This window comes from Myotis nattereri, assembly GCF_964212035.1.
Source record: "Myotis nattereri genome assembly, chromosome: 7".
In the NCBI taxonomy this organism is placed as follows: domain Eukaryota; kingdom Metazoa; phylum Chordata; class Mammalia; order Chiroptera; family Vespertilionidae; genus Myotis; species Myotis nattereri.
Genome location: NC_138082.1, coordinates 46,881,627 through 46,907,647, shown reverse-complemented (window position 1 = coordinate 46,907,647; position 26,021 = coordinate 46,881,627). Strand labels below are relative to the sequence as shown.

The 26,021-nt window shown below is 42.4% G+C and overlaps 1 protein-coding gene across 1 annotated transcript in view; it reads left to right on the top strand.

Annotated features, from left to right (window-relative positions):
• MYO3B (myosin IIIB) overlaps positions 1-26,021 on the top strand; it is a gene marked incomplete at its 3' end in the record, with an annotated part of 345,767 nt that overhangs the window by 252,366 nt on the left and 67,380 nt on the right. The window contains exons 30-31 of the mRNA XM_081095513.1: positions 14,678-14,738; positions 15,674-15,773. Of these exons, the coding sequence (XP_080951639.1) occupies positions 14,678-14,738; positions 15,674-15,773 (161 nt within the window). The remainder of the gene's footprint in view (positions 1-14,677; positions 14,739-15,673; positions 15,774-26,021) is intronic.

The following is a 26,021-nucleotide window of genomic DNA, read 5'->3' as shown; positions in this document are numbered from 1 at the left end:
TTTGTTTGGTCTAAAGCTAAATTTAATTACTTTGTCCTCAAGAAATACTTCCTATTTATCTTGAGATTGACCTGAACATAATTAATTCTTTTATAAAGTAGGAAGCCAGCTTTCTCAAAAAGCCAATGGTGCTAACAAAATAAGTAAAAGGAGATGTTATTTACATGTTGTCACTTTTCTGTAATGGATCTACATTCTTAACTCTTAAATAAACCCCAACTTTGGGAAGGTGCTTAATTAATTATGTGGTTTTGTTTTAGAAGCTCAGTTATTGGCCGGTAGCTGTCTGTGGTTAATATCTTAATTTAATGGTTGGTTGCTAGGAACCAGCATGTAGTGAACTTAATCAGAAAGGACGTTGAAATGCATGTTTGACTTGGGTTCTCTGACCACCCCAACCTATGTGAGATCCGTACTTTAAGACAGTGATTTTTAGCCTGGTGCCTCAGACAAAGATGGAGCATCTCCAAAAACAATTTGGACAGTTTGGTTGATAACTAATTTTTGGTATGTCCAACATAACTGATACATAGCTGAAGTTATGACGCCACCCCACCTGTGAACATGAATGTTTGTGCTTTTGTTAATCGATCCCTAAGCAGATTTGCATCAGCAAATGACAGCATGAGCTCGGCAAAGTTGACCTGCAGGGTTGGATTCACTTTTTCTCTGGAAAATTTGCACATTTACAGAGAATTTGGGTCCAACAACTTTTAATTTTATTTGGATAAACATCATCTAAATACTCAATGATGTATTCAAGAATCTAGAAACTTGCTTTCTAACTTGTACTTTAAATGTCAAGTGACTTTCTTCTTTTAATTAAAAACTAGAGGCCCAATGCATGAAAATTCATGCAATAGTAGCCTTCCCTCCCCAAGCTGCCAGCACCGGCTTCGCTCTCCAGCACCTGGGCTTCCCTCCTCCGGCTGCCTGCAGGCATCCAGGACCCGGGCTGACTTCCCTTCCACCCCGGCTTCATCAGGAAGGATGTCCAGAAGATGTCTGGTCTAATTAACATATTACCCTTTTATTATTATAGATACCTCTACTTTTTCTAAAGAAACCTCAATCTGTCTTTAGCGCGCGCTCTCTCTCACTCACTCTCTCCTTACACCATACCTACATCTCTTAAAGTTCTGGTTCTGAATTTAAAGGATGATTTCAAGTAATGACAGAATCTGGCAAATTCTTCTAACCATTTCAACATCTCTTGTTTCCTTTCTACATGACCCATGTTGTGGGTGTAAGAAATTCTAAAAATTCACCACACCTCTGATATCTACTTTGTTGTATCCTCATGAAAACTTTTGCTACATTCAGGATCAGAAGGAATTTTTGAGCAAAATGCCGTTGAATACTGAGGCTATTTTGAAAAAAAAACAAAAACAAAAAACAAACGAGAAAAAAAAACTTACTCAAGTTGAAAACAATATTTATGTAAAAGTAAATTCTATATAGTGTTCCATTATGAACACTTAAAGAAACCGACAGTATAATCCTACAGGTTGAAAAAAAGATAAACTTTGTACATTTCCACAGCCTTATTAACTTTATTCCATATTCTTCTCTGGCTTAGAAGGAAAAAATAGTGTTTTAGTTCCAAGTGTCTTTTGTGAATTAAATGGCAGTTGGCGCCTACCTGTAGGGCACAGATATGCCAGCATATTTCCCGTTAGCATTGCGCCCGTCACTTTAAATTAAGAAGGAACCTGAGCAAGCCTTCCCCACAGAAACTGTTGACAGTAGTCATGCCACACTCCGTGTGCATCTCGGTAACTTCTCAGACTCGTCTCCTGGATGCGTAGACAAAACAGGAGGAGGGCTGGAGTTTTTCTTTTCATCTGAATGGTGTAGGTCAGGTCGGGGAAACGGAGAGGAACAGAGAGCTCTGGTGAAACAGAGCGCTAGCGACTGCTGTGATTGGGAAATTAGATAATAAACAGTCCCTGATACCAGGATTCTAATGGCCTAAAATCAACACAGTCTGGAGACGCAGGCAGGAGTGGCCTTCCGCGCTCTGGCTTAGACCCTCCCTGGAGAGCTCTTTGTGTCAACAAGAACAGCCAGCGCTCCTGGCCGGCTCCCAGCACTCAGAGTGGGGCTATCATTTTTGTTTGCTTTGCAAATATCTTAATGGGAAGTGGTTCAACACCACCTATGGGTTAATCTGAGGGGCTCTGCTTGGCAGCTGTTCGCTCTGAGAACCACATGGCCGGCTCGGGTGGAGAGAGTCAGGCCGACTGTTAACTACCCGGCGCCAGGTTGAGGCATCGTCTTTGCTTATTGGATTTACTGGCTGGCAGGAAGCACCTTGTTGTCTTTTATTTTTAGTTTGCTCCTCCTGGGAGGGTAGCGATGTGATTCTCAGATCCAACTGTGCTTTCCCCTCTCAGGCAGGGCACTTGTTTGCCTTGGTTTCAGTAGCATGCCACGTACTTCCTTCACCTGACTAAGCTCATTCTCTTAAAACCTAAAATCTGGTATTAACAGCGATGGCGTGGTGGTGGAAGCAGTGGTATTGTCACAGAAAGAAGGACCTCGTATGTTAGCCTGCAGGGTGGGTAAAGCCTCTACTCTTGTCCACCCAGGAGCTATAGAATCAAGTAGGTACGGAATTTCTAAACCATCCCTGCTCTACTGTTCCCTTCGTTTTCTCCTCCCCTCCTTCCTGAATGTGGCTTTTACTTGTCTTGACCCTTGGGAATGCTTCCCTGGGTAACTTGGCCAAGTCACGTCTTTCTGGATTCTGTCAGCCGACATGGGCACAAACGAGCTTCCTTTATGCTTTCTTCGCTGGATTTCGGGCAGGCGTGGATGGTTTCCACCGAGCAGGTTCCCAGAGGAATGACAGACTTGGAGGCAGTTTCCAACTGCTCCATGTAGGGATGGAAAAGTTCAGAGGACTCTTAAGGTCCTGGAAAAAAAATGCCCAGCTACCTGAAGGAACAACTGCTCAGCCTTCTTTCTAAGACCTTTTCCTTTCCTGAGGGGTTCCACACGTATCCTTTGGTTGCCTGGTGGTTGACAGCAGGGGTCCTGGAGTCAACCAGGCCTTGATGAACTTATTTTATCAGAGCCTTCATTTCCTCATCTTTTTTTAAAAAATATATTTTATTGATTTTTTACAGAGAGGAGGGGAGAGGGATGGAGGGTTAGAAACATCGATGCGAGAGAAACACCGATCAGCTGCCTCCTGCACACTCCCCACTGGGGATGTGCCCGCAACCAAGGTACATGCCCTTGACCGGAATCGAACCCGGGATCCTTGAGTCCGCAAGCCAATGCTCTATCCACTGAGCCAAACCGGTTAGGGCCATTCCCTCATCTTTTAATGGAAAAGGAAATGGCACAATATCTACCTCACCACATCTTGAAAGTTAAATGAGTTAAATACAAACTGCATGGCATTCCACCTGACACATAAAAGCACTCACTAGTAGTAATAAGGAGAATGATTGTTATCTTCGAGGAATCCAGCTTTCTTGATATAGTCCTTACTGTTATGCATTTTTTTTCTGAAGTACTCATGTTGAAGTCTGTTACTCCCACCCCTTTAAAGTTAAGCCAGTGCCAAATTGAGGCCAAATTGAGTATCAGAGTAAATAATGATAATGAAAGAAAACAATATATTGATTAAAATAAGAATTTATAAGCCACATTGATAGAGAGAAGGAAAGAAAAAGAAAGGAGGAAGCGAGGGAGGGAGAAAGAAAGGAAGGAAAAATAGAGTAAGCTTTTCACTGCAATAGAATGTGAAATAATAAATATAGGGGAAATAATGAAAACAGAAAATTATCAAGTCATCATTGTCTCAGGTAAGAATCATCAATGGATGCTAAAACTAGTATGTGAAAGTTTAAGGAGTAACAAGTTATTTTCACAGTCTCAAAGTAAATCTCCATGCGATACTCATTAATGGTACAAGGGCAGCGGGGAGACCTGGCAGAACCACCTTAGCCAAGTGATGAAAGTTAGTATCACCAGCATGTGGCTCCTGATCGGATGCGCTGAGAAGAACACACCATCACTTCTGTGGACTTTTTTGTGAAATGTGCATAACCTGAATTTAATCACGAGGAAACAGCGGACAAACCAAACAGAGGAACCTCTTCCAAAATGACCTGTAAGCTCCAGAATGAAGCACAAAGAAAGACTGAGGAACTGCTCCAGATGAAAAGGGACTAAAGGAACATGCGACTGAATGCAGTGTATGGCCCAGCGTTTTCTTTTGCGGTAGAAGACAGCATGGGCAAAACTGGCATTGGATACATTCGATAATAGTATGATATTGATATTAATTTTGTGATTTTATTACTTTAGTATAATCAGACGAGAGGCCTGGTGCACAGATTTATGCACATTGAAAGAAAATTAATTCGAAGCTGGCTGGCGGGTCAGAACTGGACGAGATGGGCTGGACACACTCTGGAGCCAACCTCCTGTGGTCCCTCCCTGGCCAGCCGCACCTGTGGCGGCACCAGGGCTCGAAGGGCATCTGCAAAGTGAGCGGGGTCCCTCTGGCAGGTAGGGTTCCTCAGCCTGGCCTACGGGGATTTGGCCAAAACCAGCAGTCCAACATCCCCAGAGGGGTCCCGGAGTGTGAGAGGGCGCTCTGCAAAGTTGCTGTCACTAGGCAGCTCCTGCGTTGAGCCTCTGCCCCCTGGTGGTCATTGCGTATCATACCTACCGGCCAGTTGACCGGTTGGCTGGTCTCTTAGGCTTTTATGTATATAGATAAGAGAATGCCCTTGCTTTTAAGAAGTACACATGGAAATATTTAGGGATAAAGGAGTATAAGGTACGACTAACAATCAGATGGTTCAGAAAGCCCTGGCCAGGTGGCTCAGTTGGTTGGAGCGTCATCCTGTGCACAAAAAGGTTGCGAGTTTGATTCCTGGTCAGGGTACATACCTAGGTTGTGGGTTCCATCCCCGGTGTGTGTGAGAGGTAAGTGATTGATGTTTGTATCTCACATCCATGTCTCTCTTTCTCTCTTCCTTACTCACTCCCTCCTTTCCTCTATTTCTGAAAATTAATGGAAAAATATCCTCAGGTGAGGATTAACAAAAAATAATGGTTCAGAAAAAAAATTGTGTGTGTGTGTGTGTGTGTGTGTGTGTGTGTGTATAAAGAGAGAGAGAGAGAGAGGAGAGGAGGTAAGGTAACTGTGAACATTGCTAATATTTGGAGAATTGTTGAAGAATATACAGAATCCCCCATACTATTCTTGCTTCTTTTCTACAAATATGAAATTAAGTAAAAACAAAAAGTTAAAAAATAAGTTAGTGCTACTTCCTCCCTTTAGACAGGGCACTTCATTAGCAATTCTCTCTTTGGATCCTGACCCTCTCCAGCCACACCCGAACGTCTGTCCACATCAGCATTGCACTGGTTGGTGTCTGTCCTAGAGCTTCTCCACTGTGACGGAGCTGATCAGTCACTCCCCGCAATCCTGTTCGCACTTTTTTGCTGCATTTTTAAAAATTCCCTAAAATGTTCCTCCCTCCCTTCCTGCCCTCCACCTCTCCTGTCTTTGGGCCTCATCATTTGGTGCCATGTTCATCATGCAACTCAGTACTACTTTCAGAATTAAAGGAGGAAAACTGGGTTAAATATTTTCTTTTGGGGGTGACAAGAGCATTGTATAAGGAATACAGGTGTTAGACCTCTCCCTTTCCCTCTGACTTGCTTGGAAAAATCACATCACCTTCCTGTCCCTGGAATTTAGTTTACCCACTTACAGCATGAAAAATCTATAATAATAAAAGCATAATGTGCTAATTAGACCGGACAGCTGAACGACCTTCCAGAGATCATTCCGGACGTCCTTCTGGATGAAGCCATGGTGACGGGAGCTGAGGCAGAGGCGGTTAGGGGCAATCAGGCAGGCAAGCGAGAGTTAGGGGTGATGAGGCAGGCAGGCAGAGTGGTTAGGGACGATCAGGCAGGCAGGTGAGTAGTTAGGGACAATTAGGCAGGCAGGCAGAGTGGTTAGGGACAATCAGGCAGGCAGGCAGGTGAGCAGTTAGGGGTAATCAGGCAGGCAGGTGAGCGGTTGGGGGTGATCAGGCAGGCAGGTGAGTGGTTAGGGGCGATCAGGCAGGCAGACAGGTGAGCAGTTAATGGTGATCAGGCAGGCAGGCAGGTGAGCAGTTAGGGGTAATCAGGCAAGCAAGTGAGCGGTTAGGAGCCAGTGGTCCCAGGTTGGGAGAGGGATGTCTGACTGCCGATTTAGGCCTGAGGGATCAGACCTAAACTGGCAGTCAGACATCCCCAGAGGGGTCCTGGATTGCGAGAGGGTGCAGGCCAGGCTGATGGACACCCTCCCCCCCCCACCCCATGCACAGATTTAGTGCACCAGGCCTCTAGTATGCAATAAATGGTCCCTGAAGTTTTCTTTGCCTCCGTAGATCTATACCCTGGGATAATTTAGTCTCTTTTTATTATTGTTTAATTTCGTAAGGATTTTAATTGATTTTTAGAGAGAGAGGAAGGGAGAGGGAGCAAGAGAAAGAAACATCAATGTGAGAGTGAAACATTGATTGGCTGCCTCCTGCATGCCCCTACGAGGGATTGAGCCCAAAACCACAAGCATGTGCCCAGACCCAGAATCGAGCCAGCAACCTTTCAGTGCATGGGACAATGCCCAATCAACTGAACCACATCTGCCAGTGCCTAATTCAGTCTTTAAAGTGCTGCAAATGTAACTCAAAAGTAACTCAACCCACAAATTACCTTGTGATCCAGCCCAAAGGAGAGACAGGTTACAGAAAGAAATACTCCAACTAGCTGTCATTGTCATTCTCCCTTCTTTCAAGCCTGAAGTTCCCAAATTCAGGGATTTGTCTTTCAGAAGTACAAAATTATAAACAATAAGTATAACACCTTGTTAAGTATCTTTTTTATTTCAACATTCTTACAGTGTATACCTCTCTTAATTTAATCCTTTAAAAATCCTTTGTCTTATGTTTTTATTTTGTTCTGCCTGAAAGAACAAATGTAATTCTTTTCCCCCAGCTTGGCAATAATTTTTATTTCTATTTTGCAGATGAATGAGCTGCAGTGCTAATTTGTCCAAGTTAGAGTTGCCACATTTAGCAAATGAAAATGCAGGATACCCACTTAAATATGGATTTTATATAAGCAACAGTTATTTTTTATGTCCCAAAAAGTATTTGAAAAAAAAATATACTAAAAATTATGCATTGTTTACCTAGAATTCAAATTTAACTGTGTGTCCTTTATTTTATCTGGGAATACTAGTCCAAGTTCTTTGGAACTAATATATCATGAATATGTATTTGTATATCATGAATATATATCATGAAATGTGTTGCTAAACCTTTACCAAGTGTTGACAACAGCCCTCTGACCTCTATGTGCTATAACACATAGTGTTTTTTTCTCCTTTAAGAGCTTTTGATTAAAAACATATCCAAAGACATCAATTCCCATTTATTTATTATGGACTTCACTCAGATGTCACCTTCTGTAGCCACTTAGGCTAAAATTGCAGACGCTGCCTCGAACAATTCCCATACCCTTTCCCAGCTTTAATTTTCTTCTTTGGCATGTCTATTTAATATGCTTTCATATTTACTTATTTATTTTTTTGATTATCTGCCTCACCTAGAATGTAGGTTCTTATGAGCATAGGATCTTGGATCAGCTATTTCCCTGATAATAGTAGGAGACATATTGAAGGTGCTCAGCAAATATTTGTGGAATGAGTGAATGGTGTCTGTGAGGCTGCTGAGGACGTTATATTGCACATGTAATATACACCATTCTCATAATTATTCAGAATCTCTAAAGGCTTGTTACTAACTCAATAGACACAAGGTAAGGAAAAAGTCAGCAGGCTAGTGGTCAAGGGGTATCTGCAGATATAGCTCAGCTTAACTTACCCTGCCTCTAGACCTAAATGTTAGTTGACCCCGGTGTCATTCCTTAAGATCCCAAATGCAATCTGGAAGGGTCCTGTAATAATATGGCACTGGATGCTGAGAGCACAGACTCCATGTCCACCAGCTCTGGATTTGTATCTTGGGGTGTGACCTGAACAGGTTACCTAAACAGCTCAAGCTTTGGCTGTGAAATGGGTACCCTGGTCGTACCTATGCTGCCAGCACTGAGGTGAGGATTAAATGAGATGATACAGTCAAGTCCTCAGCAGAGTAAAGCGTGGTTCAGCCATTCAGGCTGTGCTGTGGCCCTCAGCCCACGGCCAGGCGTTATTTTGGGTGATGATGCTCACTACTGCATCTTAATTCCAGCTCGGGTCTGAGGCTGGGTTTTCTCTCGGCTCCCTTGGATGCTGACCAAGAACTGGAGTAGGTTTTATGGGTGGCTCTTGATCAAGTGCCCTTTTGTCCAATAAAGCAAGCATTCTCAGCAGAAATAAAGAAGAAAAGCCTTTTGCTCCTACCTTAGACTTCATACAGTGACAATTGCCTGCACGAAAGGAGTGAAATAGGGCAAAAATGAGAATGCAAAAACTGGCAAATTAAGGCTGTTATGGGCTCACAGTTAAGGAAAAGCAGTGAGGCAAACAAATATCACATTTAAAGGACTCAGTGGGATTTGGGAAATTAGTGTAAGTACATAAATAAGTAGTGCTAATTTAGAGCAATGGCATTATGAAATATTTATCGGCCTTTTTGAGTCATTTTGATGAATCTGTCCTTGAGCCATGTTATTTTTTTAAATTAAATGTATTAGGATGACATTGGTCAACATGGACATATAGGTTTCAGATGTGGGTTTCTATATTACAAGATCTATATATTGCATTCTAGAAACCCCAGCTTTCCAGCCTTTGTAATAAAAGATGATTAACTTATGCATTTTGACATGGTAATTTGTTCTTCTTAAACATTTTATTACCTTACACTTCTCTGTGCCTCCAACATTACTAAATAAACATAAACAATAAAAATATGCAATGACACTTAGCTAGTGCAAATCAGGGAAGAGCAGATGCATAGTGACAATGTGGAGAGATTCAAATCTGAGTATTATCCCACATGTACACCCTCAGCCCTTAGAATGTTCACATCCTGTCTAATAAAACAGTAATATGCAAATTGACCATCACTCCAACACACAAGATGGACAGTAGGGGAGGGCAGTTGTGAGCAATCAGGCCAGCAGGGGAGGGCAGTTGGGAGGGACCAGGCCTGAAAGGGAGGGCAGTTGGTGGCGATCAGGCCTGCAGTGGAAGATAGTTAGGAATGACCAGGCCAGGGGAGGACAATTGGGGGGGACCAGCCCTGCAGAGGAGGGCAGTTGGGTGTGACCAGGCCAGCAGGGGAGGGCAGTTAGGGGCAATCGGGCCAGCAGGGGAGGAGAGTTAGGGGCTACTGGGCTGGCAAGGGTGGGAAGTTAGGGGTGACTGGGCCAGCAGGGGAGGGCAGTTGGGGGCAATCAGGCCTGCGGGGAGCAGTTAGGCATTGATCAGGCTGACAGGGGAGTGGTTAGGGGGTGATCAGGCTGGCAGGCAGAAGCAGTTAGGGGCAATCAGGCAGGTAGGCAGGCAAGCGGTTGGGAACCAGCAGTCCTGGATTGTGAGAGGGATGTCCGACTGCCTTTGTAGGCCCAGTGGGATCGGGCCTAAACGGGCAGTTGGACATCCTTCGAGGGGTCCCAGATTGGAGAGGGTGCAGGCTGGGCTGAGGGCTACCCCCCGCACACACACACACGAATTTCATGCACCGGGCCTCTAGTTCCATATAAGAACTCAATAAGAACACCTGAGTTGCCAGTTGGAGTTCAACCTCTGGCTAGTTCATGGAAACATGCTCAGGTCAACAAGGCATGTTCTACAAGGGCCATGTCCCCTTCTCTGATGTCATTCCTTAAATGTCTTGATTTACTTTCAGAGCCTGAACTGACTGAAGCCATTTCTGAAGATGTTTATGTTTTCTATTACCTTTCATTTTAATAACTTCATAAGGAAATTTGTATGACTTATCTAAAGCATGCTTTCCTTGATATTCAATGGGCTCCTGTTAAAAAAATCTTGGTTTGAGCATATCTTTTGCAGGGCTGATTGACGCTGCTTCTTGGGAATAAGAAATTTACCTCTTCTTAAAAGCTCCATGTAAAGACTATACTTTCAGGGATCATTTCTATAGTTCGTTAAAAGCTCCATGTACGTGATATTTTTCAGACCTATCAAAGAAGCAGGGACAAATCTGCTTGGTTATGCTGGTGAGCCTTTCTCCCAGGGCTATCAAGACGCGAGTATATAATAACTACTCCCAAATCTAGAGACAGCAGGGAAAGTAACAAAATCAACCCACAATGAATTAGCTGCATCCTATCCTGTTTGAAATTAGAATATGCTTTCAAGTGTGAACGACTAATGGGTTTCTCAGTTTGTCTAGAAGCCATTTTAGATTAAAATTGATCAAAGATAAAACATAATGTTGCAAATTTTATCAAAGTTAATAAAAATTGCACAAAGAAACTTAGATGAAGTTTAGGAAATGAAGAATCAGAGAAAAACCAGTGTGTCTCTACTCCCGTCCAAGAAAAGAGTTATTGATTCTAACCCTAAAGTAAAAGAGGCCAGTTACAAGACCAGCTTGATTGATCAGGTCCTCAATGAGCACCCTGCTTCCTCTGTTATAATTTGATGTGTAATTCATTCTCCAGAGTATATCAGCCAACCAGTGAGGGGGAAAGTCCAGTCCAGATTATGCTCAATATAAAAATCACTCACTGGCCTTCTACTTTTCAAATATGATTCTTTTGCATTTAGTTAGTGTAACTCAGCTCCCCACCCCCAAATCATCACCCCTCAACAAACTGGCAAACTGAATGTTGGAGCCTGCAAAGCTGAGACCCATCCCTACTGGGCACAGTGACTTCGCCTAGTGCCGCCAGCCTGGCATGACAAAGCCAGCCGGCCTCGTGGATCTTTGCTGCAGAAGAAGAAAGATGTCAGGCATTCTCAGCAGCCGTGCACTCAGGAGCCAGCCTTCGTTCTGCCTCTCATCCCGTCACACTGGGACCAGGGTTTCAGAAGAAGGGATTAGACATGAATTTCATTTGGGGGCATGTTCAGGGCAGACACCCAGCAGAAGAGTTCTCAATAGTGAGTGAGAGTTTCTGTCTCTCCAGAACACACGGTTCAATGAACTGACTGCAGCCAAGCAGCCAAGCAACCAGCCATGGAGGCAGTCTGCTTGAGACTTCAGTCGTGGCTTCAGGGAGGCTCGAGGAGCCCTAGAACTATTCAGTGAAGCACGCAGAGAGAGACAGCTACCTCCTATTCGCTACCCTTTGATAACCAGACGCGCTGCTTCTGCAGTTTAGCATGATTTCTAATGGAGGCCAAGGACAGTGTTTCTCGTGTGCATGTTTTCTTTTTTTAATTTTTCCTACAGATGCAAGATAATACCACATTTTTAAAGTGAGCAGTTCCTTAATATCATTTACTTACCAGTCTATCGTCAAATGTTCCCAGTTGTTCTAAGATGTGCTTTGCAGCAGTCAGTCCATGACAGGATCTAGAACATTACATTGCATCAAGCTGTTACGTCCCTAAATCTCACAACACTCCCTCTTTTCATGACACTGACTTTTTAAGAGGTCAAGCCAATTCTCCCATAAAATAGCTCACCTTCTATACTTGTCTGCTTGATTCTTTGTGGTCTTAGCTTGTCCCTTTATACCTGTGTTTTGGGTAAGTGGCAAATTAGATTTAAAGCTTTGATTAGATTCAAGTTAAATTAAATAAAATCTTTTCACAGGGTTGCTGGAAGTATTCCATGAGCTGTCCGTGTACCCATGCTTTGCCAGGTGCCTGGTGCCATGTACACAAGTAGTTTGACCAAAAGAAAAAATATGAATATCCTGGGTGATGTTGAAATCTTTATATTGCCCCACATCACAAGACAGTGCTGTCTGGGGATTAGAGGTGCTAAGGTTGGCATTGGGTTAAGATGGTGACCTTCTGATTTCTCCCATGTGCTCCCCTTGTGACAGGAAGGAAGGAATCTGTAGGGTGGTTTTTTGGTATCATATGAATGTCCTGTTCCCCATCAACCATCTGTCTTAAGGTTTTATTAGCAATTGATAATCCTTGCCTGGGTCCATAAATTCCCTCTGAAGTCTTCTTTTCTGTCAGCAGGTCTTATGCTGCACTATTTACTAGTTATGACATGAAAAAGTCATGAGCTTCTCGTTGCTTAATTCCCACACCTGTAAAATGGGTATAAAAATCAAATCAAATCACAGGGCTGTTGGAAGCATTACATGAGCTGTCCATGTACCCATGCTTTGCCGGGTGCCCGGTGCCATGTACTCTAGTTATCATTGTGCGTTTCCGTATTTTGGCTGTGGCACCTTGGAGAGCATTATCTACTCATTGCCAGTCTCAGATGTCAGAGGCAGATGACAACACACCTCCTGAAACTGCTGTGGAGTTCAAGTAGTTAGACTTTTGAAGAATATTAACTTATACCATTTTTAAAGGCAAATTGGAATTTGTTTCAGATAAGTACTGCCCAGATCGATGTTTCCTAAGATGCGTTATAAGAACCAATGGGCCCCTGACATGCGCCATGGGAGAAGGGTTCCGTTGTTGAAATGGCATCTGGGAAATGCTGCCCATTTTCTTCCTCTTCAGGAGTTTCGTTGTGCATATTATTAAGTTGAAAATTCTGGAAAGCCTCTCAGGAAAGAAACCTGCTTCACTGCTTAATCAATTATTCTCTCATCTATTTGCCTGTGGAAACTACTCACCCCTCCTCCACCTTTTTAAACCAAGTAACACATATAAGCATTACATTGAGCTGCTTTAGATTTTTCCAAAGGCTTGAATGAGGAGGGAGTCAAACAGATGAGCTGACTTCCAATGGAGCGTTGGAAGGGTTGGCCACTGGTCTTTGAATCCTGAAAAGCCATGCAAGCTTGAGGAGTTCCTAAGAGGTTCATTTATTTGTTGGTGCAGGAAAGGCAGAAATTGGAGACCCCCTAGTAATTCAACAGGTGAACTCTCTTCCTTAGATTTTCTCCAAGTTTCAACAGGACTCCTAGAGGATATCAGAGTCCATCCTTCCTGTAGGTGCCCCACAGCCACTGGAACTTACCTGGGCTGACAGAAGTGAGTCCCTTGGGCTGATGCACAGAAACCAAAGGGCATAGAGGTGTCATGGTTCGGATGAAGAGTGGAGGTTTGTAGTCAGAAAAACAGGGTGTCATTGTCTTATCTCTACCAGGTATTCACCTTGATCTCTGGGCAAATTCCTCACTCTCTCTGACCTTCAGTTTCTTCATCTATGTGATAGGGACAATTAAAGCACTTAGCTCAAATGGTTGTGAAATTCTCATTAGATATATGAAAGCATTTTTAAAATATGGAGTGCTATATAATTGCTAATTAATTTTAATCTTCATGGCCCATATTTTGGGGGTCCACTAGTCATTCTAGTGTTTATTCAACAACTTGTCAAATATTATTGAGCCACTTATAATGTACCAGACACTGGGTTAGGTGCTGATACAGATCTGATAAAGCAAATTTAGTCCCTGACTTCATGGAGCTTGCATTCCATAGTGGGAGACATATGATAAACAAACATAGGCACAAATAAGTATATCAGTATAGTCTCCTCTCCTCAGGTACTGATGTGATATTTTAAAAATAGGTTTATTGCTATAATCTACTATAAGTAGATGCACATTGAAGGTAATATCCATGAACTGTTCTCAGAAAATTAGTTTGTCAGTTTAAATTAAGAATATGATTATTAGTGTAGAACTGAAAGAGACCTAAGGAATAATTTATCTCGATCCATTTTATAGATGAGGAAAACTAGAACCCAGAATACTGGAGAAATTTACACAATCACATATTTTGGTTTTGTGTGTATGTGTGTGTGAGAGAGAGGAGAGAGAGAGAGAGAGAGAGAGAGAGAGAGAGAGAGAGAGAGAGAGAGAGAGAGATTGAGATTGGGGTCTTGAAGCCGGGCTCAGAACCCAGCTTTTCCTTCCCCTAGTCAGCTTTCCACTCTGCTGGGTTCCCCTGGCTTCTATTTTAACAGCGTGTTATGATTATCACACTTGATACAATGTGTTCCAATTACAAGAAATTGGAAATGCAGCACAATTGATTTTTTTTTCCAAACTTTGCTCCAAGTAACAAGTATTTTAATAGATGTTAATAGGTTATCACTTTTTAAGTTTCTTGGTCAAATTAGTTTAGAAAACCCTGCATACTCCCCCCACTCTACTTTAGAAATCCATAAACACATATTGTAATTGTAAAAGAGCACGCCTGCAGTAAGGAAAGCTCCTAAACTCTGCTCAACTCAGCATTTCCCAAACTTATTTGACTACAGGATCTATTTTGAATTATTTTAACAACTAAAGTGATTAATGTGCTGGGTGGGTAGTGCATGCTTAGCCTTAACTTGGTTGACTTCATGGTAAAGTTTGTAAAAGCCAAAAGAAAATAAACCAAATTTGGTCACACAGTTTTAGAAAGGACAGTTTCTTGGGTCTTAGGATCCTGACTGTGGATGTAGGAGTAATGCCATGCCCTATTAGCCAAGGGCTGGGATGGGAAACACTGGGAGCTTAATGAAGCAACTCTCTTTAAGTTTTTTAAATTATCCTTTTCAAGCTTCTTAAGCATTATGATTATTTTTATTTTTGTTTTCAGGCATTCACAAGCCCAGAGTTCTCCAAAAGAGTATGATGTCTGCACAGGATATCCAAATAAGGTAGCTGGACATCTTGATTTCGAAGTAACTGTGTATCTTTATTTCAGACTCATCCAAGTCGGTGGGTCTGAAGTCTGTCTGTGGCTGCTCGGTCCAGCCACATCCAAACATGAAACTGTTAGTGATATTTTGAAGTCTTTGAGACAAAAGCCCAGCTCACTAAAGAACTTGGTTCAGCAGAGAGACAGGGAGGTACAGCGAAGAGAGAATCAAAAGCCTGGAAATTCGCTGCTGAGAATAAATGCTAGCTGCTCCCCGAGGTGATTTGTCTGTGCACTCCACTCTCTGCAGATGTGAGAGCCTCTTTCTGAGCAAGGACCCGAGGTTCTTTGGTAGCACTTTGATATCCTGCTTGAATTCAATATGTGAAATGGAGGCGTCTCTCTGTGACTTGGAGCCCACAGCAGGCTTTGAAGTCGGATCCAATTTTTGCTGCCTACTATTTGATGTTGAAAGGATGAAATGAAGAAAATGTACAGTTTTTGCCAGTAACTCTGCTGAGCATATGTAAGATTAAAAAAACAAAATCCTTTGGATGCTGTACTTAGAAATGTTAAGTAGATTAATACCTTCCTATAGGTTTTCTTTTTTCTTTCTTAGGGATAAACATCAAGTATAGGAGAAAATCAGCACATAGCTATTTTTATATTCCGGACTATAATTAATTTAAGAAGGGGCTAGGTTAACGTGTTCAGAGGAAAAGGTGAATGAATGAAGTAAAGGGTGTCAAGACTTTGCTACTATTTGTCCCCAAGGAGAGCCCTCCACTCAATGGCAATGCGAGCCCGCGGCGACGTACGACATGACCCCAATATACTTAGCTTCCTCCCGACACGGGCGGGGTCAGGAGTCCCTGAGTTAAATGGAAGCCGTGTCCTTAAAGTTGTCTTATCAGTGGATAAAAATAACGTTTTCCTTTCTGGGTCTTCCTAAAGCACTCAGCGTCTGGGACTGATTTGCTGTCTTCTCGGACATGCCATGCTGCTCCGGGGCGCCCAGGACTGAGTCCCTCGAGGGAAACCCCTGCAAACCCTGGTAAGAAGAACAATTTGATGGCTACTTCTACCACTTGCCTGCCTGTGTACTTTTAGTGAGTTATTTGGGCAGTACTGTCCCGAAGGCAGGACTCGGATAGTAATACGAGCTGGTGTTCACACAAATTTCAGGCGTGGGAAGCCACGAAGACTGGAAGCTGTTTGCCACCTACCCATGCCATCGAAGTTTGCTTTTCTAAGGGAAGAAAGTGGACAGCAGAGGCCATACCCTTCCTTTTAGTTGTAAGAATCTTACATTAAGGAACTGCTTAAAACTTCATTTTGTTAAAGGAGAGATAAACAGCTGACCAGCTTTTAGTGGAGCAGATTATTCAAGATCAAAATCTAGGGCTTGGTAAAGAATATGGATTTAGTGAGTAGGTCTGCTCTTTTGGCAACATGGCCATTCTTCCAGCACGAATACAAACGTCTTGCCACAGTCATTTGAGAAATAATTATTTCTGGTCCCTTTTCTAAATTCTTTGCTACAGAATATGGTGAAAGTCATTTTGGGGGCTTATATGTGGCTAAAATCAGTACTTCTGAAAGATTGAATAGAAGCATAATTATCAGAAATATTTATGAACCAAAAGATACTCAGGACAATGTAGATCATTCCAAAGAAAAAAAACTTTTCAACTTAAAATACCAACGTTACACTTACTGCCGATCTTATTTATTTTTCTGAAATATGCAGTAATTTCTCAGGTTTGTCCAAATTGCTTCTTAGTCATTTTTTTCAGTGAGAAAGTAGTACTATATGAAGTGGGAAATGTATTTTTAAAATGTGAGGAGCCCTGACTGGTTTGGCTAAGCGGATAGAGCTTCGGCCTGTGGACTCAAGGGTCCCGGGTTTGATCCTAGTCAAGGGCATGTACCTTGGTTGCGGGCACATCCCCAGTAGGGGGCGGGCGTGCAGGAGGCAGCTGATGAATGTTTCTCTCTCATAGATAGTTGTTTCTGGCTCTCTATCCGTCTCCCTTCCTCTCTGTAAAAAATCAATATATATATATATATATATATATATATATATATATATATATATATATATGATATATATTCATATATATAAATGTGAGGATATTCTGTCCACATGGAACTTAAACTTCAGAAGAAAGACAAGAGAGGATGAGTGTATCATAGCAGAACTTTTAAAATGGATACACAGAAAATGATAAACTTGTCAAAGGAAATATTTTCCCCACAGCCAGGCTGTGTTCAGGAATAAGGCCAGCATGAGGTAGGGGTCGGATTAGTGTAAAAAGAGGAAAATTTAGGGTAAATACATTGTGGTGGAACAAAATCCATTATGTAAGAATCTAGTTGATGTTTTTTCTCTATCCAGACAATCTTTATCTTTTAATTGGGGGTGTTTAGACCATTTACATTTAATGTGATTATTGGTATGTTTTGGTTTAAATCTATCATCTTTCAATTTTTTTTCTATTTGTTTCATTTTGACTATTGTCTCTTGGCATTCTACTTTAAAATACATGTAACTTTAAATACATGTGAAAAGAAAATTTTCAAGTATGGTTGAGTAGTCAAAGGCACACATTCTGGGGTCAGACCTGCCTAGATTCAAACCTCTGCTCTCCTGTGTATGTTAATAAAGTTACATAATTCCTTACCTTAGTACCTAACACATGTAAAATGAAGGAAGTAGTAGTTTATAGCTGAAGAATAAATGAACTAGTATAAGAATAAGTATAGGGCATAGCAAAATGTCTATGGTGTGGTGATTTTTATAATTGATATTATGTAAATGAAAAGTTAATCTATAAGTATGAATAATAAAGTATCAAGTACTTATTGTAAAGCATTAAGTTTTAGTGGGATAGTTCAAGGGGAGCTAACATATATTGTATTTGAGGTAAGTATTAAAGAGAACTTGTTGGGTTAGTTATTTTTCACAATCTTTAGGAAAGTAACCCATAAAGTCAAACTTACTGTTTCCCACCTGACATGCTGTAAATGGCTCATATGCACTTTCCTGTCATAATTATTTCTTCCAACCTAGATGGTTTCTATTGAATTTGCCACCATTACCATTACTTCTCCTTATACTCTAGGGGTCTTCCTGCCTTCGTTATTTTCCTCCTTCAATGTCTCTTATGCACATATGCCTGGGGAGCTTTTCTAAAGCATATACCCTGATCATCACATTCCCTTCCTTCACACTCTTCAGTGGCTCCCCATTGCCCCAGCATCAACTCTAAGTTGCTTTAAAATTTTTTTCTTTTCAATTACCATTGCCATTCAACATTATATTAGTTTCAGGCATACAGCATAGTGGTTAGACATTTATATAACTTGCAAGGCAATCTTCCTGATAAGTCTAGTACCCATCTTACACCATGCATAATCATTACAATATTATTGACTATATTCCCCGTGACTATTTTGTAACTGCAATTTGTACTTCTTAATCCCTTCACCCTTTTCACTCAGCCCCCTCCCATCTGGCAACCATTAGTTTGTTCTCTGAATCTATGAGTTTGTTTCTGTTTTACTTGTTTGTTTATTTTGTTCACTAGTTTCCACATATAAGTGAAATCATATGATATTTGTCTACCTTATTTCACTTAGCATAACACCTTCTAGTTCCACCCATGTCGTGGCAAATGGTAAGATTTCATTCTTTTTAATGGCCAAGTAGTATTCCATTGTATGTATTTACCACATCTTTATCCATTCATCTGTTGTTGGACACTTAAGTTACTTCCATATCTTAGCTATTGTAAATAATGCTGCAGTGAACAAAGGAATGCATATATCTTTTTAAATTAGTGTTTTGGATTTCTTCAGATAAATACCCAGAGGTGGTATTATTGAGTCCTATGTAGTCCTATTTTTAATTTTTTGAGAGACTTCCATTCAGTTTTTTTGGAATTTGCAATCCCACCAACAGTACCTTTTCTCCACATCCTTGCCAACACTTGACTTTTGATGTATTGATGACAGCCATTCTGATAAATGTGAGGTGATATCTCATTGTGGTTTTAAGTTGATGATTAATGAACTTTTATATGTATATTGGCCATTTGTTTGTCCTCTTTGGAGAAATGTCTATTCAGGTCCTCAGCCCATTTTCAAGCAGATTCTTTCTTATCTTGGTATTAAAAACTCTAAGCTTCTTTGCATGACATCAAGTCTGTATGTGTTCTGGTCCTAATCTTATTTTCTAGTACTGTCTTCTACTGATCTCTTTCTCTCATTCTGTGCTTCAGAATATCCAAACTATTCTCTATTCTTGAGCATGCCCAGTGTGTTCTTTCTCTCCTGTGTGACTTTGTTCTTGCCTGTCCTTCTTCCCTGTCCTTCCCTCTTCACTCTCAGAGTCCTCTATTCTTCAGAGTCCACAATGGCTCCCTCCTCATGCCTTTTGACATTTCTGATAGTACTTATCACATCCTGCCTTTTACTATAGTTATTTTCAGGCATATACCAGGTCGGGGGGGGGGGGGGGGGCCGTGCAGGGTTTAAGTAATTTGAAGTGAGCCAGGCCAGCTCTGCTCAGAGCAGACATGCAAAGAAGTGTTCAAATGTGGGGCTCGGACAAAGGCTGTCATCAGCCACTTAGTCAGAGTCTCAGAAGCGTCCTTACTTGGTCCACTTAAGCCTCACACAGAAGAGAAGAGCACAGCGAACTCAGAAAGTGCATAATGCAAATCACTTTGCCACTAATCTGAGCAGTGAAATTATTTAACTGGGCTGACAGGCATATACACAGAGCTTACCTGATTTTACTGTGTAAAAATGTATTCCTCAGGCATTTGTTCTTCTATTTATTTATTCATTTATTTATGCAAGAAACAATTATTAACACTGAGTGCCAAGAACTATTCTGGGCCAGTACTTCTCAAACTGTTTTGAAAGACCAGTTTGGGGTTTATTGTATTCATTTTCAATTTACAGCCTGATACTTTTGTGACAATAAAAATGATTTACTAGATAGTTGCACACTTATGTGTTGTGTCAATATAGAATTGATCAAAACTGTTCTAAATTTCTTACTCTAAATTAAATTATATTTCTTTGCTCATCTTGTTGGGATTGATAACAAGCTGTGGCCTATATAGTAGACCACATGTCACTGTTCTAGGCATGTGTGATACACCAGGGAGCAACAGTCAAAAAATTCTGTCGCCCAGCTGGCATGGCTCAGTTGTTGAGCATTGACCTATGAACCAGGAGGTCATGGTTTGATTCCCGGTCAGGACACATGCCCAGGTTGCAGGCTCCATACCCTAGTGTGGGGCAAGTAGGAGGCAGCCAATCAATTATTCTCTCTCATCATTGATGTTTCTACCTCTCTCCCCTTCTCTGGAATCAATAAAAATATTTTTTTTAACATTCCTATCCTCACAGTGCTATGTTCTAGCAGAAGGAAGCAATGCTAAACAATAAACATAACATATAAGTTGGTTTATGGGATGTTTATGGGAGTGAAGTGTTGTTACAGGGGAGAAAATACAGCACGGAAGATTAGGGGCAGCCGAAGTGCGGAAGCGGGGTGGATGGAGATGCGGGCGGGGGCGGGGGGGGGGGGGGGGTGTTGCTTGACTTCATTGAGAATCTAGAGCAGTGGTTCTCAACCTTCCTAATGCTGCGACCCTTTAACACAGTTCCTCACGTTGTGGTGACCCCCAACCATAAAATTATTTTCGTTGCTACTTCATAACTGTAATTTTGCTACTGTTATGAATCGTCATGTAAATATCTGATAGGCAGGATGTATTTTCATTGTTACAAATTGAACATAATTAAAGCATAGTGATTAATCACAAAATCAATATGTAATTATATATGTGTTTTCCGATGGTCTTAGGTGACCCCTGTGAAAGGGTCGTTCCACCCCCAAAGGGGTCGCGACCACAGGTTGAGAACCTCTGAGCTAGAAGGTGGTGAGCTAGTTAATCATGTGGATGTCTAGGACAAGCGCATAAAAGGCAGAGGGAACAGCCGTGGCAAAGGCTCTGAGGAGAGAACGTGTGTGGAATTCACGAGGAACAGAAAGAAAGACAGCATGATTGGGGCTGAAAAGACAAGGAAGAGAGTGGTAGGAGGTGAGGAGCCAGATGATGCAGGTCTGGCTGGCTCCTGAGATTCGGCGACACCAGTGAGCTTCCAGGTGGTGCTGATATTGTTGATCTGAGGTCGGCGTTTTGAGTAGTGAGGGGTAAACTCAGTGAAATGGGGAGCCACTGAGCATTTCAGCAGACAAGTGATGTGACCTGAATTATGTTTTAAAATGATTACCTCAGTTACTGGGTTAAGTGTAGACTAAAACTTCATCACTAAATGAAATATCATGTATAAGTGGCATTGTCCAGGTAGCTGAAACTTTCTAAAACCTACGACTCCCTTTCATGCTAAGAATACCCAACACAATTCTTGTTCTTAGCTATCTCAGGACATGATCATTAACAATTAACACACTGGCTATAATGCAGAGAGATCCTTAAATACAATTGTGAAATGGGACTACCTACCCTTGAATTAAATGACCCTCAGCCATTATGATGTTTAGTGAAAGTGCCTGATTTTTACTTTCTTCTCTCTGAAAACAAAGCTGACTTTTTTTGCTATTATTAATGTGCTCGCTTTTTGTAACGTACTTTCCTTCTGTACTTTCCTTCCCCTTCTCTCTTTTTCTCCTTTGCTGTGGACTAAAATACAGGTTTTCAACATTTTTCTGCAGGTAAAACAGTTATGGATCTGAGTAGGATCTGAGGGAATCCCTCTGAGTGAAAGAAAGGAAACCCACAAAAGTACTACATGCCTACTTTTGACACATGTTAGGTACCTTACCTCCATTTTCTTTTTTAAACATTGTTTTAAAAAATTATCTTTATTGTTGAAAGTATTACAGACGTGCCCTTTTTTTCCCCATTGACCGCCCCCCCCCCCACCCACACCCGCTCCTCCGAGGCCTTGATCACACTGTTGTCTGTGTCCGCGGGCTATGCACATATGCATATAAGTTTCCCGGTCAATCTCTCCACACCCCACCCCTCATCCCCGCCTTCCCTCTGAGATTCCACAGCTTGCTCCATGCTTCTGTGTCTCTGGATCTATTTTGTTCATCAGTTTATTTTGTTCGTTGGATTCCACATATGAGTGAGATCATGTGATCCTTGTCTTTCTCTGACTGGCTTATTTCGCTTAGCATCATACTCTCCAGGCCCCTCCGTGCTGTCCTAAAGAGTAAGAGCTCCTTCTCTTCTACAGCGGCATGGTATCTATTTTCTTAGTGTAAAGTACACAAGCTTTAGCGTAACTCTGTGACTTGCTTGTCCATTTCCTGCCCTGGGTTTCCTGTGATACCTCACCTGAGTAAGGCAGTTCTGCCCTCGGGTATCGTCCCGTCTACAGGTGGTATAAACTATTTCTATTTCTTTTTGTAAGTAAAAGTCATTGCACATACTACAACTAACATTAACTATAACACATCTTAAAGATGGAGCGTGGTACATTTTTAGCGAGCTGAGGGGCAAACAGTCCTATACCAGCCTCCGGAGGGGGCCCAGTTGGCATGCACAGCGTTGGGTGATGGTGGAGCCACAGAGCACCTAGTGTCAGATCTGTCCGGGTGTCCACCCCACTGCTGAGCAAACCACACACACTTTCACCTAGCTGCTTCTCTGACGTCAGCTACTCCATTATTTGCCCTTATCTTTCTTAATGCTCGTTAATAAATTCTGTTGATTTTGGCATAAGATCAACTATCAGAAGGCTAACTTGAGCTGTTTTATCCTTGGAACTCTTCATCCTTAGAGTCACCAAACATCTCCATTTTTCTGGAACTGAAGAATTTTCCAAGATGTGGGATTTTCAGGGCTAACTCCAGGGCAGTCTCAGGCAAACTGGGACAAGTTGGTCACCGTATCATAATCCTGGAAGTTGAACTCACATCGGGAGGGACTGTTTTTAAAAATTAGATCACTATGTCAGGCAAGATAAGCCTTGGCTAGTGCTACAGAAATCGCCTCACACTGGCTGCTTGTGTGTGGAAGGGGTTGCAAGAAGTTTGCCAAACAGCAACCAGTGGGATCACAAAGGGCTCAGCTGTCGCCCACTTGACAGGGAGAGCATGTTCCCCCTGCGGGGCTCAAAGGCAACATTTTTCCTGTTGGGAAAGCACATGGCACCCAAATCCCACATGAGGGAACACTCCTGGGCCTCTCTGCCTTGCACCCAGTGCCTTAGGGGAGCCACACCCGGGCCTCCAGGCTGCTGTTGTGGCCTCACACATGGATAGTCTGTGGGGCTCTGAGCCCCCTCTTCTCTGCTCCCACTGGGCTGAGGCACCTTTTCTTCTTGCCTAGATGCCATGAGATGCACCATAAACCAGGGAGTGAGTTGGTAGTGAGTCTGGTAAAGCCTCAGCCTCGGGACTATTCTCGGTGAGATGGTAATTACAGGCATAGAGTTCTTTCCTTTAGCATGGGGAGGTGGAAAAACGCCTTGTCAAAGGATCTTTTTAGATCTGATGGTTCTCAAACTTCAGTGTTGTCAGACACTGACTGCTGGGCCCATGCCATAGTTACCGAGTTTGCGGGGGGTGAGGGCACGGAGGTGGGATTTGCATTTTTATCAAGTGCCCAGGAGATACCATGCTGCCAATCTGGGGACCACCCATTTGAGAAGCTCTGATCTAGACACCCCCTATCCCAATGATATTACATTGAATCAGAAAAAGGGGACTTTACATGGATGGAAATGGAGAGCATTATGCTAAGTGAAATAAGCCAGTCAGAGAAAGATAAATACCACATGATCTCACTCATTTGTGGAGTATAGAGAACAACATAGGCTGATGAAAAGGGACAGATCCAAAGACTGAGAAACAGCGATCAGGCTATCAATCCCCAGAAGGAAAGTAGGGGAGGGCGGGGGTAAGGGGAAGACATCAACCGAAGGACTTGTATACATGTATATAAGCCAAACCAATGGACATGGACAACGGGGGGATGGGAGCATGAGTGTGCGGGGTGGGGGGGAGGGGGGGAGGTTAGGGGTTAATGGGGGGGGATGAGGACACATTTGTAACACCTTAACTAATAATAATAATAGTAATAATAAAAATAAAATAATAAACCTTAAAAAAAAAAGAAAAAGGGGACTTTATATAGATGGCTTTCTATTCATTTGTTCGTTCTTTCATTCATTCGACAAACACTTATTGAGCACCTACTACAGGCCAGGAAGTGAAATAAGACACTGAACTGACTAATGCAATTCAAATATCTTGGCCTTTGCAACTGTTATTTTCCAAAGCAGATTTGTAACAACCCACTGAATGTCCTTATTTATCTCATGTGGTCTTATTTAAATCCTCAGGAAGTTGTCAAGAACAAATTATACATGTAGGTACTTGTGACTTTGCTGTAGAGGAAAAAGAAGGAAGTGTTCCAGACTCTGTGTCTCGATTTCTACAATTATTAGGAATTATTACCCTTAAAAGATATTTCTGTTTTATAAACTACTAGTAGCCCTGCGCATGAATCCATGCACCAGTAGCTCTCTGCAGGGCCTGGCTGCTCCGCGCCTGCTGCCCAGAGGCTCTCCGCGGCCCAGGGGCCCATCGCGCCCCGACCTGGCCAGAGGCCCAGCCACAGCAACGAAGCAAGCATTCTGCCAGGCTGCTCATGCTGCCCGCTCTCAGCAGCCGCCCCCCAGGACTGGGGGACTCCGGCAGGGCTGAGAGGACTGGGCACCACCATCTTTGTGACGGAGTAATGGTTAATTTGCATGCTACCATTTTATTAGATAGGATATTGCCTCCACCCACCTCCTGCAAAGCAAAATTGCTCTAAATCTCACCAGATCTGAATATTTGCACGTGTCTCTAATATCCACGTCATTACAGTGATGTTTGTTCCTTGGCCTTTTGCAAAGGGCTTTAGGCAAGGCCGGCATGAGGAGTGTACAGTGTGAGCCTATGGACCTGAGGGCAGAGGATGGAAGGGCAGAGAGGAGGGATTATAGCTCTTCTAATCCAAAATTTAATCTCTGATTTAGCCCAGTTTATATGCATCATACACCTTTCCTATTTTGCTTAAAAGACTTTTCTAATTGTTACTAGGTCTGGGTTTGAGGTTTGTTTGCTTTGCTTTGCTTTATTTTGTAATTTGGAGACTGTGAACAGCATACTTGGGACATTGATTGCAGTTACAGTCATTTACCTCAACCGAGACCTCGGTGCAACATTGTGACTGTCTAACCCAGTGGTTCTCAACCTTCTGGCCCTTTAAATACAGTTCCTCATGTTGTGACCCAACCATAAAATTACTTTCGTTGCTTCTTCATAACTGTCATGTTGCTACTGTTATGAATCGTACTGTAAATATCTGATATGCAGGATGGTCTTAGGTGACCCCTGTGAAAGGGTCGTTCGACCGCCAAAGGGGTCGCGACTCACAGGTTGAGAACCGCTGTTCTAAAGGAACTCTGTAGATACCTACCAAGAGGGAAAGACTCATTTTGGTGCCCTGTTTTCCCTGAGATTTGAGGATCTGGATGATAAGGAGGGAGGCTGTCCACATAGGTTGGCACAGCATCTGCTCCTCAGCCAGCTGAGGCAGTGGGATTCTGACCCTATTAGAGGAGTTGAGGCTGGAGAGGAAGGTGGCCACAGCTGGGAGAGCTGCTGGTGAGAAGCCATGGAAGTCATTTGTCAGCCATCATTCCTGAGGCCACATCCCTCAGGGAAAGCCCTGTGACTCTATTCTCATTCCTGCAACTTATTAAAGCACATTACAAAGTTGGAGAGTTTTTGGACATAATTCTGCTTAGATTGTTACTTGCAAACATGTGAGGAAAGTACAGCAGGAACTTTTCTGGGGCTTTCCTGAGTGCACTGGGTCAGGATGCACTTTTTGTGATGCTGAGTGAGAGTCTGGCATTGACCCAGGACATCAGGAGTGCAGCTGCCAAGCACCGCAAGGTGCGGGGGTGGGGATGTGCGAGTCAAGTTGGGGTACTTGGCTTCCAGAATTGAATGTTGATGGCATGACTGTGAAACATGCCAAGAGTAATTTTATTCTTAAATTCTTTTCTTACTTGATTATTTGAAACAGCACACACTCTATAGACTACCCTGCTAACCTTAGCTACCTAGTTAAGAATCCTAGTTTCATTTCAAAGGGTTCTTTTCAACTTTAACATACAGTTGTATAATGGTAGAAGCGGAGTGATGGTTCTCTTTACCTTTGCTTGTTTTCCAAGATAGGAGTAATAAATT